We start from the raw sequence: 13,250 nt of genomic DNA on the forward strand, positions 1-13,250 counted from the left end.
TGGGAGGTGGGAGGCGGAGGTGGGAGAGAGGTAGGAGAGGCGGAGGTGGGAGAGAGAGGTGGGAGAAGAAGATGGAGGTGAAAGAGAAAAATGGAGGTGGAAGAGAAAGTAAGAAAGAGGAAAGAAATACAGGTCGTTAGAAATTGTAGTTATATTTAAAATAGGAGGGTTCAAATGCCTCCATTTTTTGTGCCTCTATCATGCCTCCATTTTCAAAAACTTAAATAACTCAAAATTTAAATATTAAAATTCAAAATAAAACTGTTGGATATGAACTACATCATTTTATCTATGCTCGTGTGGATAATTCCTAGACGTTGATTTTTCAACTTATTGATTCATATAAAAGCAAAATCAAAATGTGATAATTTTTTATGGTCACATAGAGAAAATAACATAGATCACATCTAACGGTTTTATTTTGACGTTTAAGTTTTAAATTTTGAGTTATTTAAGTTTTTAAAAATGGAGGCATTTGTACCCTCCTTTAGTTAAAATAAAAAGTTAGTTAGGGGTTGAAATAGGAAATGGATAGGTGGAGAAAATTATAATTACTCTTCTAATTTTAATGCATTAACAAAATAATTGACAGCTGTTGCATTCAACTTATATCTTTAATAATTTATTAACGTAAACGTTTTTCATACGTGACTTTTAGTTTCGATTGAGAAATGAAGAAAAAAATAAGATTGAAGACAATTTGTTTGTTAAATACTTAAATTTAAATGAGGAAACCAAAATTGTCGATTTTATGATTTTTATGAGCTGTACAAAAAAAAATTCTCGTTTAAATCGCAAGTCAGCTTTATTACTTTGTTTGAAAAATATTAAAAAAGTGGTTGCTTTGTATACGTGATGATTTGCCATATTGTTTACCTACCTTTTTGTACCTGCGCCTTGGGCCCCGCACTGTCAAGCCTGGACGTCCGTAAAACCGGATCTTATATCCTCTGCAATAACTCAAAATGGAATCTTTTGAGTTAATATATCTCAACCGTTCATTTACTTAAAAATACGTGCAAACTAGATCCGCACTAATAGTAAAGAATCCAAATGTTAAAATCAGACGGTCAGATTGGTTCCGTATAATATCAAACAGTCAATATGTATTAACTAAAATATTCCTTTTTGAGTTAATGCAGAGGATACGTATTCCGTAAAACCGCACTCAGGTTAATTTTTTCTCTTACATGAGTCACGAGTCAAACTTAAAACCTCTCTCCTACCAACGCGACCTCGGTTTTATTGATTCACCATCTTCTGTGGAATCGGTTGTTAAATATCCTGTTTCATAACACTGACGAATGGGGCCACAATAGGAGGATGGTAGCTTGAATTAGAAAGGGACCACACACACTAGTAACAGAAAATCAAGACATCTTTTACTCCAACCAATTATTTTACAAAACTTCAAATAATTTTGAATTTCTCTCTTTCTCCCTCTTCAATATAACCCGCCAATGGCTTTGACCTCTGCTCAATCTTCTCCTTTGTCTCTTTCTTCATTTTGTTAATCCAATAATGGGCTGCGTTTCTTCTACTTTCCTTGACGACGAAGAACAAACACGCATTGTAAAACCTAGTGCTCTAAGCCACCACATCGTCTCTCTCACCTCTTCTACATATGGCATCTTAACCTCCCTAGATCAAACCTTAAATGCGTCACCTCCACCTCCACCTCCACCTCCGCCTCCGCCCCCGCCCCCGCCACCTCTACCACTTCTGCCTCGGTCTCGTTCTACAGTTACAAAGCCCTCAACTGAGGTGATCAACTCATGGGAACTCATGGCAGGTCTTGACCCGAATACACCTCACAAATCCCTAACCAACAATGCAATCAGTTCCAGTCATGAGGCAAAGGAGATAAAGGCGCAAAGATCGATTCTGTTCAACTCGCCAGCTGACTTGCATAAAAGGGCCAACGTGTTGCGGCCAATAAATGGAGATAAAAGAGGCACGCACATAAGGTGTTTGATGGAAAGCTTTGAGAAAAGGTGCCCTCCAGGTGGAGCTCAGGCAGCAGTACTGTACACCACAACTCTGCGTGGGATTAGAAAGACCTTTGAGGAGTGTAATGCCGTGCGTGTGGCTTTAGATGGGTTAGGGTTTTGGATTCGAGAGCGTGATGTGTCGATGGATCTAGGGTTAGTTTCTGATTAATTGAATTCAATTGCAATTAAATAACATGCCATTCATACATCCTTAATTCATTTTGCATGTAAAAGCATAGTGAAATACTGAAACTCTGTTTGTGTTATTAGATTCAGGGAAGAGCTGAGGGAGGTGATGAAAGGCAGCATTGAAGGCCCGAGTGTACCCAGGCTGTTCATCAAGGGTCGTCACATAGGGGGAGCAAAAGTGGTGCTTCAATTGCACGAAGAAGGGAAGCTTGCCGGGCTATTGGAGGGGTTGCCTAAAGCCCAGTTCAATGGTTGCATGTGTGATGGGTGTGGTGGAATGCGGTTTTTACCGTGCTTCCAGTGTAACGGGAGTAGAAAAATCGTTGTGGCATTATCTGGTGAGTGTAAAAAAGGGGCCATTAAAGGGAAGGTACTGAGATGTATTGATTGTAATGAGAATGGACTGGTGCTATGCCCAATTTGTTCATGAAAAGGAGAAATTCTAGTTATGAGATATGAAGGTCATTAGTTTTGTAATTTTGTTTCCAATCAAATTTTGTTCTGTACCGGTAACCGGCTTTTATCTTTTTAACTGAGATTGTTATGCTCTGGTGAAAGTTAAATAACTAATAAATAGAAAAATAGTGTAGTTTTGTGTTCATAAATTATGTTGGTAATGGTACTTAACAATTAATAACATAATCTAAATCTGTATGGTACTGATCTGATCTCACCTGTTGGCCTTTTGTATACAATTACAAAAAAGATACAGTGTTGTTCTGTTGCTGTCTGATTGTGGTACCAACAGTATACTCCTGCCATTGACTCAAAGCTCAGAGGTCTCACAGACCAGTGACCACACCCAATTGAAATGTGCTAGAAATGTTACAACAAGGATTGCATTTAGTGGGCCTTTTTGTTGAACTTGTTAGAGGGAATTCCAGAGCCCACTCCTTTTTTTTCTCCATCAACACCATCCATTGTAAATTGTAATAGCTCAGTAAATATTACTTATCTATTGTCGTCAATGACAGTGTGGTGATAAATATTTGTTAATAACTTATAATTATATGTTTGTAAAATATTTTTTTTATTAAAACAAAAAGAAATTCATTCCGGGAAATTTGACATCTAGCAAAACTGAATCGTCTTTATATCAATATTAATTTGTCTATAAACAATAATCACCAAATATGTGATTCTCGTACAATGCTTAAGTCACTTTTACAGCCAGCATCTAGCTAAATATCAAATCTCTATTCTTATATTACATAGATGTTTTGATCTACCTCTGACTGTAATTAAAAGATGAAATTTTAGATTGAATATCATCTCTCTGATCAAATAATATATTTTTTTTTATTCTATACATCTTTTTGATTTATTTTTTTGCGTGTAGAATTATAAATTTATTTACATGCGCATTCGCCACACATGCTCGCCATAAGTTTATATTAATATGTTTTCTTTTGGTCCTGATTTTTTTTCATTTTTTAAATGTCATTTAAAAAAAATTGGATTGATTAGTCATGTCTTTATTTCTTTTTCATTTTCTATATCATATAATGAATGTTATTTGTCATTAAACATTTTGGCCTCCTCTAGCCCGCCCGGTGATGAATGAGGCAGTTGAGTGTGTAGATAGGCAGGCGGCCTTTTTCGCTCTCATTTTAGTAAATCTGATTCTATTTTCTATTTTATGTACAAAAATACATATAAATTATAAAAACAAAAGGATAACTCTTATAACAATAACTATTTATAACAATAACAATAGTCATAATATGACAACATAATATGTCATAATACTTATGACAACAACAAATAATACAACTTATTTTTGATGATATTTGTTTTTTTCCATTAAGCAACATAACAAAAAAGAATATGGTATGTACTAGTAAAAAGAAATCTCATATGTACAAGAATGAGCTTTATATTTGTACAATAATATGTTTGTCTATTTTTTATTGTTGAATTATTGATCTATTGTTTTATAAAAATATATCATTTTGTTTGAATTTTTTTTTCTCTTGTAATATATTTCCATTATAATGGACGGACATGATACTAGTAAAATTATATATTTGTAAGAATGTTGCATTTGTTAATACAAAAGCAAAATAAATAAATAGATTCCGACAGATTTTACATGTAATAAAATTGATTTGTCTTTGTATAACGATCTTTTTAAAAACAATGATAATCAAATACTAATATCAGCATATTCACATACAAATGTAAAACACATTCTTTAATTACTGATAAGCGTAAATTATATACACATTCGATTTAGATTTTAGCATGAATCAACACCAAATATCATGTATTTTGAATAAGAATTGATTAAAATATACCTAGAATCAAGTTACTGCGGTTGTTTGACTTTAAAATGCAGGAAAAGATGAAAAACTGAAGAAAATACCCTTCAGTGCGGACGCACTCACACCAATACAGACGCACTCAGCACTTAGCCAAATTTTCAGTATCTCAGCCCTGTAGAAGAAAAAGTCCAAGCGTAGTGCGTCCGCACACAGAATCCAGTGCGGGTCATCCATCCGCACTCAATACTTAGCCGATTTTCAGGAGCTTCAGAATAACACAGGAAATTCACCAGTGCGGGTCATCCATCCGCACCTATATCCAGTGCGGATGCACTAAGGAGATTATGCATAATTTTCTAGGAAGTTAAATAAGGAAACTTGGATTCAGTGTGGGTCAGCCACCCACACTCACCACCAGTGCGGATGCACTGGACCCACAGAAAGCCAAAATTACACGGTTTGACAGTTTTTCAATTTTTGGCTCATCATGGAAGCGTTTTTACTGTCAAACCTGAACAAGGCATCCTGGAAAACAATCCAAAGATGGCACCCACTCACCCCACAACTATGCCCCTTGATTTGGCATAGTCATTTGCTATAAATTGAGGGGTTATTTCCTATTCAAGACACATCCATTCTCATCTCTCTCTCCCTTGGTGCATGTCTATTTCCATAAGGTATAGCGATAATTCTACAGCAATTCTTAGAGGTCCAGAAGCTTTTCTAGGAAGGAGAAGAAGGTTTAAGCAAGATTTCGGCAAGTTTGAGATTTTTGATTCGATAAAGGGTGTAATCATTTCTTCTTATTTTTGCCAAACTTTGTAATGGATCTCTCTAAGAGGGAGTAGATCTCTCTCTAGGGGTTTAGGTCAATGCATGAACTTGTTTAATTGTATCTTATTCGGTTATTTATTTTTATTATGATTGTTTTATGGGATTTGATTGTTAATTTCTGTGATTTATTATTTGTGTTGACTGCAAAGGATCCCGCTTTGGAATTGCTTTGTTATGCAAAGGATCCAAAGAAGTTAGGATGAGAGGAGAGTACCAAATTATGAACACAAATATCTTAGGTTTTGGGTTAGGGTTTGGTGAAGAACGACCGTGAAGTCAAACCCCTACTTAGGACACCTAGATTGATTAAGTATTGATATGTATTTTGTGTAAATGTGATTGTTAAATATCCCTTTAGGATGGTGACAGCACCTAAAATTCGAGAAACATTAACCCAACCTATCAAAATACTTGTGTCAATAATTAGTCAATATAGGCCAACAAGAACTCAATGGGTCTAGATAACTAGGGTGAAGAATGACCGTGAAGTCCGAAATTATCTAGGCATGTTATTAATTCACGACCGTGACCATTTTTAACACTTTAGGTTAGAAACCTTATCAAATCATACATTAATTTGAACAAATACCGAATAGATAGAATTACCAAGGGATTGTAGACCGAATACCCCTAGATCTCCTTTATTTGAAAGCAAACCAATCTTTCTTTCCTTTATTTACTTTAATTGTTTAAAACTCATCTCTTTCGGGTATTGAACCCAAACTTAGAATTAATTAGAACAAACCCCCCCCCCATTTACTTTATTTACTTTACTTTCTTTTATTTTCTGAAATTAATTATTAAAGTTTAAACTAATTATTTACCATGTTCTCTGTGGTTCGAAAACAAATCCAATGTAAAATTAAAATCTGCTTGGTCACCAAATTTTACATTTTTTGGAATTTTTTACTATTTATTATACTGGTTTGAAAACCGCTGTTTTCAATGCTTCATAAATTTAATAAAAATAGCGGTTTTCAAACCAGCTTAATAAATAGTAAAAAAATTCCAAAAATGTAAAATTTGGTCTCCAAGCAGATTTTAATGTAGATTGAACATCTAACGGTTTGGATTTGTTGTTTGAACATCAAATACGCTAATATGACCCCGTAAGCACCTCGCCGAAGTGTTGCCAGCAGCTAATTAGACAGTCCATATAGATATATATATATATATATATATATATATAGAGTTAGGCTGGGGTGCTATGGATAGCATAGTGGCCTCTATGCTACGGCTCAATATTCGAGTTTTCAAAATCCAAACGGTCGATCCGAACCGTTCATCTTATTCTCCATATTAATATCTGCTTGGAGACCAAATTTTATAATTTTCTGAATTTTTTTACTATTTATTAAGCCACTTTGAAAATCGCTAATCCAACTGTTTTACTGTTTTGTGCAGCCACCGTTGGATCAACAATTTTGTAAAATACTTAATAAATAGTAAAAAATTTAGAAAAATGTAAAATTTGGTCTCCAAGCAGATATTAATATGAAGAATAAGATGAACAGTTCGGATCGACCGTTTGGATTTTGAAAACTCGAATATTGAGCCGTAGCATAGAGGCCAGTATGCTATCCATAGCACCCCAGCCTAACTCTATATATATATATATAGAGTCCGGCAAAATTGCTGCTGGCAGCAGTTCTGCCCAAGTGCTGCCGGGGCTATATTTAGCCGTGTGATGTCCAAACAACGAATCCAAACGGTTAGATGTTTAATCTATATTATAATCTACTTGGAGACCAAATTTTACATTTTTTGGAATTTTTTTACTATTTATTAAGCTGGATTGAAAACCGCTGTTTTCAATGCTGCAGAAATTTACTGAAAACAACGGTTTTCAAACCAGCTTAATAAATAGTAAAAAAATTCCAAAAAATGTAAAATTTGGTCTCCAAGTAGATTATAATATAGATTAAACATCTAACTGTTTGGATTCGTTGTTTGGACATCACACGGCTAAATATAGCCCCGGCAGCACTTGAGCAGAACTGCTGCCAGCAGCAATTTAGCCGGACTCTCTCTCTCTCTCTCTCTCTCTATATATATATATATATATATGGGATGGGCTACGATACTCCATGGAGTAAAACGCGTTTGTATTGTTGGGGTTTACGGTGCTGTAACCAAAACCCGTTTAGGCTTAAGCTGCGGAATGACCGTAGAACAAAAATTTCTACAACCAACTTAAGCTCAGGATTAAACGGGGTATGTCAGGAAACTTTCCAAGGTGGTCCACCTTCAGTATTCCTTTGGCATCAAAACCCAATTTAATCCTTTTTACAGATCTACTCCATGATTGATTTCTAAAACTTTAATCTACTTACCATTTAAATAGATTAATATAGCATATTTATACCTTGCTTCCAAATCACAGTTGGAATGCAGACCGAGCGAGTAGAGCCTCACCAAGGAAGGAATCGACTCGGAGTATCACACGTGTGATACCTCTATCGGTTATTCACCAGGACTAACCGGAGAGCGGTTTATTTCTTCTGCCAGAAATACCGTAAACCGCAGAATTATGCAAAAACACTATTCACGGGGAAAAAGACGACAACCCGTAAACACGAATTTTTGGTTGCTCAGTTTCATCAATATGCAAAACTGACATACCGCGAAATTCGGTAAAACACTATTCATCGATCCCGTAAATATACTTCACAACAACTCGCAAGATTATACGTCAACTACGTATAACTTTCTTTTCTCAACAGAAACACTATTTGGGAGAGAAACTGAGAAAGAGAGAAAATACCGATTCGTTTCGACACGAAATGGTATGAGTGAATTAGTGATTTTTCTCTCTACCCCTCCACCCCTATTTATAGGGTTTAGGGTCGGTTGCCAAAAGACTAAAATGCCCTCCAAGTTCGGCCTATTTACAAGATATGCCATTGAATGGATAAGGATGACATGTCATGTGGATAAGATCGATGACGTGTCATCTGGATAGGATCGATGACATGTCATGCGGATAAGGACGAATATGAAAAAACCCGAATGCCCTCGGCCCGAATACAAATAATATTCGTATAATTATTCTGAACAATTATATATATTTTTCTTGCGGTTGTTGTTTCGGTAATTTATACAATGTGTCCTGCACATTTATAATTTAACCGGTTAACTTTTATGCAACGTGTCACACACGTTTATAAATTAACCAATGTTTTTGCTTGTTATTTTTACATAACATTTATAATTTAATTATAACACGTATAATTAATTATAACCATCTTACTATTGATCATAACCAATTTATAATCAATCACAATAAGATTCTCCGATTAACTCCTATATGGTGTGACCCAATAGGATCTGTGTTATGTTGGTAAATAGAGTTAAAACTGTTTTAACTTCTATAATCATGAGCGGCATCTGACAACACATCATGACCATCCAATTACACAGATGATGCTATACTGTACAATATCACGATCCAGTAAACAATTTATTTGTGTCTGTTATTCTATCTCATAGCTATCAGATCAGTTTCAAGGTAGATGTGTGTCATCCTTGCTAACTATATCTTTTCTTGATCTTGAGTAGATTATCAAATATAATTACTCTTGTAATTATACCGCATGCAGATAATCTAACTCTACCAAGGGGCCCAGTGATGCTATAGCTCGTATAGAGATACGAGGGACAAATAGTATTCTTGGTAAACTATCACTTCCTCAGCTAAGCTATACATATGGAAAAGCTACCGTTATGACTGCTTTTTACGGACAGCGGTGGATAACAATTGCACATACATATTTTTCAGTGGGAACGATAAATACCTCATACTGTAGAACGTGACACTGAATGAAAACATAAATGACATGAACACAATTCTATTTAATGTTTTATTCGGGGTCTGTCAAATACCATGTTCCTAGAATATGTATCTATGTGATTAAAATGACATCTTGTGTCAGGTGGTTTGTAAAACTTAACCATCTTTTAATCCACATACTAACCTTATCGCGGTAATTAGTGTTCCTGCTAATTACCTTGGTCAGTGACCTTTTAAGAGTATATATCATCTATTTATGGAGTTTCACAATTTCAGTCATGAACTCGAAATGATCCATAAATTCAATAATACTCAGGCAACAAAATGATATATAAATAAACATTCAATTCATGAACAAAGTTTTATGATAATTTATCGTATTATTGACTTCTAGATTATTACAAACTAACAGATACTTAGCTTAAATTTTATCAATTAATTTCATAAATGAAAGAAAGTAAAGCGCAATAAAATAGAATGGGGGGGGGGGGGGGGGGTGTTCTAATAATCCTAAATTTGGGTTCAATACCAGGAAGAAAGGAGTTTTTAAACAATGAATGAAAATAAAATAAAGAAAATAAAGATTGGTTTGCTTTCAAGTTGAGGAGATCTAGGGTATTTGGTCTATAATTCCTTGCTAATTCTATCTATTCGGTTTGTTTAAATTCATGTATGATTTGATAAGGATTTTAACCTAATATGTCATTAAGGGTCACTTTCGTGAATTAATAACGTGTCTAGGTAATTCAGACTTCACGGTTAGGTCCTTCACCCTAGCTACCTAGACCATAAGCTCTTGTTAGTCTCTCCTCTCCTTGAATATCGCTACTTAATGATTAAGTCCTTCATACCAATATCCGATTCAATTTGAGATGTCCTAATTAGGGGTTGACTTCATGATTAGGTCCTTCACTAAGTCCCTCACCTTAATTTCTATAGTTTCGGCTTAGATTATAAATTGGTTAGATCCTAATCCAAACCTAGGTTATTTGCATTAATAATTTGGTATTCTCCTCTCATCCTAGCAAAATTGGTTCTTTTGAATCCAACACGGGACTACATCAATTTCAAGTACCAACTATGTAATTAACACAAATGATAAATTGCATAAATTAACAATCAAATCTTATAAAACAATCATAATAAAAACAAATAACCGAATAAAATAGAATTAAACAAATTCATGCATTGACCTAAACCTCTAGAGAGAAATCTACTCTCTCTTGGAGAGATCCATTACAAAGTTTGGCAAAAATAATAAGAAATAAAATAAAGAAATGATTACACTCTTTATTAAATCAAAAACCACAATCTTGCCGAAATCTTGATCGGATCTTCTTCCTCTTCTTCCTTGAAAAGCCTCCGGAACTTCGAGAATTTATGCAGATTTTCTGCTGTATTTTATGGAAATAGATATGCACCAAGGGGGTGATGTGAGAGATGAGATTGATGCCTTGAATGGGAATGAACCCCCTCTTTTATAGCCAAAGACTATGCCCAATTTAGAGGCTAGAATGTGGGGTTAGTGGAGGCTATCTTTGGATTGTTTCCCAGACTGTCATATCTAAATTTGGCTGTTAAAATGCGTCCTTGGTGCGCCAGCAATAGAAAAACTGTCGAAACGTGTAATTCTGGCTGTCTGCGAGTCTAGTGCGTCCGCACTGGTAGTGAGTGCGGCTGGTCTGACCCGCATTGGCTCCAACTTTTCTTATTTAAATTCCTGATAATTCTGCCTATTTCTCTGAGTGCGTCCTCACTGTCCTTGAACTCTTCTCTTTCTCTGAAGAATGGGTCGACCCGCACTGATTGTGAGTACGGACTCATTAGGCTCAGACTTTTTATGTGAAGTGCTAAGATGCTGGAAATTCGTCTAAGTGTTGAGTGTGTCTGCATTGGATTGAGTGCGTCTGCACTGGGAGCCTTTTTCTTCATTTTTCATCATTTCGTGCAGTCTAAAGCCAAGCAAATGCAGTAACTTGATTCTAGGTGTATTCTATTCACTTTATATTCAAAATACAAGATATTTGGTATTATTTTATGATAAAAAAACTAGATCAAATGTGTATATAATTTATGCTTATCATATTTTTGAGTTCATTCACTCAAAAAAAAAGAACAAGATGGAGCACCAAAGATTGAATGATCTTGTTTATGTTCAATACAACTTGAGATTGCATCAAAGGTAAGAAAGGTATTACATAGGGGTGTGAATGACACCCGTTTATCCGTTTATCCTACCCGTATCATATTTGATAAGACGGGTATAGGTAAGATTTTTTTTTTCGTTAACTTATTGGGTATGGGTATGAGTGAGAATTTTTTTTCGTTAGATAAATGAGTATGGGTACGAATAAAGGTTATTTCGTACCCGTTGGGTAACGTATAATTATATAAAATAAATTATATCATAAGAAGAATATTATGCTAAACATTTTATTTTTTTTATTTGAATGTTAATTGATTATTTAGTTAAGGAATTGAATTTGTTAGAAGAGATATTTGTGATTTTATTTTTTTTGCTTAATAAAAAACTATTACTTAGAATTAATTGCATATTTATATTTTAATTTTATATTAGTAATTATGATTGCATGATATGATAAGTTTTGATAGTTTATTTGTAAAAATAATAAAACTATTATATTTGTATTATTCGTTATTCGCCCACTACTGTTTCGTTACCTGCTAATCTTAACGGGTATAGGTAGGGTATGGGTAAGCTCAATTCTTAGTGGGTATGGATATAAAAATGGTTCCACTCTCCCCGTATCGTACCTATTGACACCCCTTGATATTACAAGTGATATAAAATTAAATTTTCCAACAAGAATTTTAAAAGAAGTTGTTCTTGAACTGTAGGATATCATCTCGCAGAAAAAATTATGATCCTATTAGCTTTAAAGATTTTGTTGATAATGGCAAGTGGGTATTAGAGGATGACCCGCCATTGTTGACGGATGATGAAATTGAGAAATTTCGCAAATAAATGGCAGAACTCATGATACAAACTGATGATAACAATGGTAAAATTTTCTTGACTCAAGAGTTATCATACATGCGCAAACAAAAAAAAACATTCAAAGGTAAGAATGGCTTGTAATACTTCCAAGCTTATTGAATTCTGCAAAAGGATTTAAAAAATGGCCTAGAATGTTAAAAATAAACATATGATAGCTGTCATGGACCAAAATATACAAAAGTTGCTAATATAACCTGAAATGAAATTTTACCAGAACTGTAGCTAGTCAAAAAAGGTCTATTATTTTTCAAAAATATATCTATCAGTATGGTATTCTAGTTCAAAAGGAGCGCAATCGGTTAAAATTGTTTGAATATTACTGAAAAAACATGTCAGCCAGTAGTGGAATATTTCTAAATTCTTATGGGGGTAAAATTATTAACTTTAATAAATTGTCCTTTAGAACAGAAAAATACACTGTAAAGGGCTTTTAGGGGAAAAAAAAAAGTAGGGGTCAGTGAGCCTGTATCGTTTGATGCTGAATTCAAGGTCTTTTTGCTGTGGTAACTTTGCAGTGCTTCTTATTAGATTTATTTCAGGTCAGAATTTTTATTTGAAATTTAAATGAGTTGGGTTTCTGTCAGATTTACCAGAATATAAAATTTGGGTTGGTTTTGTAATTTGGATACATGTTCCATTTTTGTTATTCTTGTTGGGTGCTTTTGGATGAGGCAAAGAATAGTGCTAACCAGGATTAGCTACTATTCTAAATTACTATTTTATGTTTGGATGTATTTGGGTTAGTAAAAAGAGACTATTCTTTGTTTGTTTTTATGGGTTAGCATGCTATTCTACTAACTTAACTAAAAGTTGAATTATCTCACTGTCTCAAATTTGAATTAGCTCACTATTCTCACTAAGCCAAGTCTTCATCCAAACACACCCGTATATATATATAAAAAATTAGTCATTTAGGTCATGTTAAGAGTTTTAATCAGGATTTTTATTTAGACTATTGCACACTTCTCAGTTTCATTTTGTAGATGAATTTTTAAATTTGGATGAATTTGATTCTGGTGGTGAGATGGAAGACCCATGCACAAACAACACAGAAAGAGCCCAAGAGCAAGGAAATGAAAGTGTCGATGCTAGAGAAACCGCAGGAGATGACCTAGAACATGTAGATCCTAACCATGATATTTTAGTTACTGAGTGACAATTTA

The 13,250-nt window shown here is 34.4% G+C and overlaps 1 protein-coding gene across 1 annotated transcript; it reads left to right on the forward strand.

Annotated features, from left to right (window-relative positions):
• Nucleotides 1-1,407: 1,407 nt before the first annotated feature.
• Nucleotides 1,408-2,686, forward strand: LOC144562053 (uncharacterized protein At5g39865-like). The gene is made up of 2 exons (XM_078311184.1): nucleotides 1,408-2,144; nucleotides 2,262-2,686. Exons 1-2 carry the CDS (start codon nucleotides 1,522-1,524, stop codon nucleotides 2,608-2,610), a joined length of 972 nt encoding a protein of 323 aa, XP_078167310.1. The 5' UTR covers nucleotides 1,408-1,521; the 3' UTR covers nucleotides 2,611-2,686.
• Nucleotides 2,687-13,250: the final 10,564 nt, after the last annotated feature.

This window comes from Carex rostrata, chromosome 11 (genome assembly GCF_964058835.1).
Source record: "Carex rostrata chromosome 11, lpCarRost1.2, whole genome shotgun sequence".
Taxonomy (NCBI): domain Eukaryota; kingdom Viridiplantae; phylum Streptophyta; class Magnoliopsida; order Poales; family Cyperaceae; genus Carex; species Carex rostrata.

Bases quoted from the DNA above. Each gene is read 5' to 3' on its own strand.
- LOC144562053 (XM_078311184.1), top strand. From the start codon at position 1,522: ATGGGCTGCGTTTCTTCTACTTTCCTTGACGACGAAGAACAAACACGC. The intron at 2,145-2,261 runs GTTAGTTTCTGA...TTGTGTTATTAG, and splicing joins GATGTGTCGATGGATCTAGG to ATTCAGGGAAGAGCTGAGGG.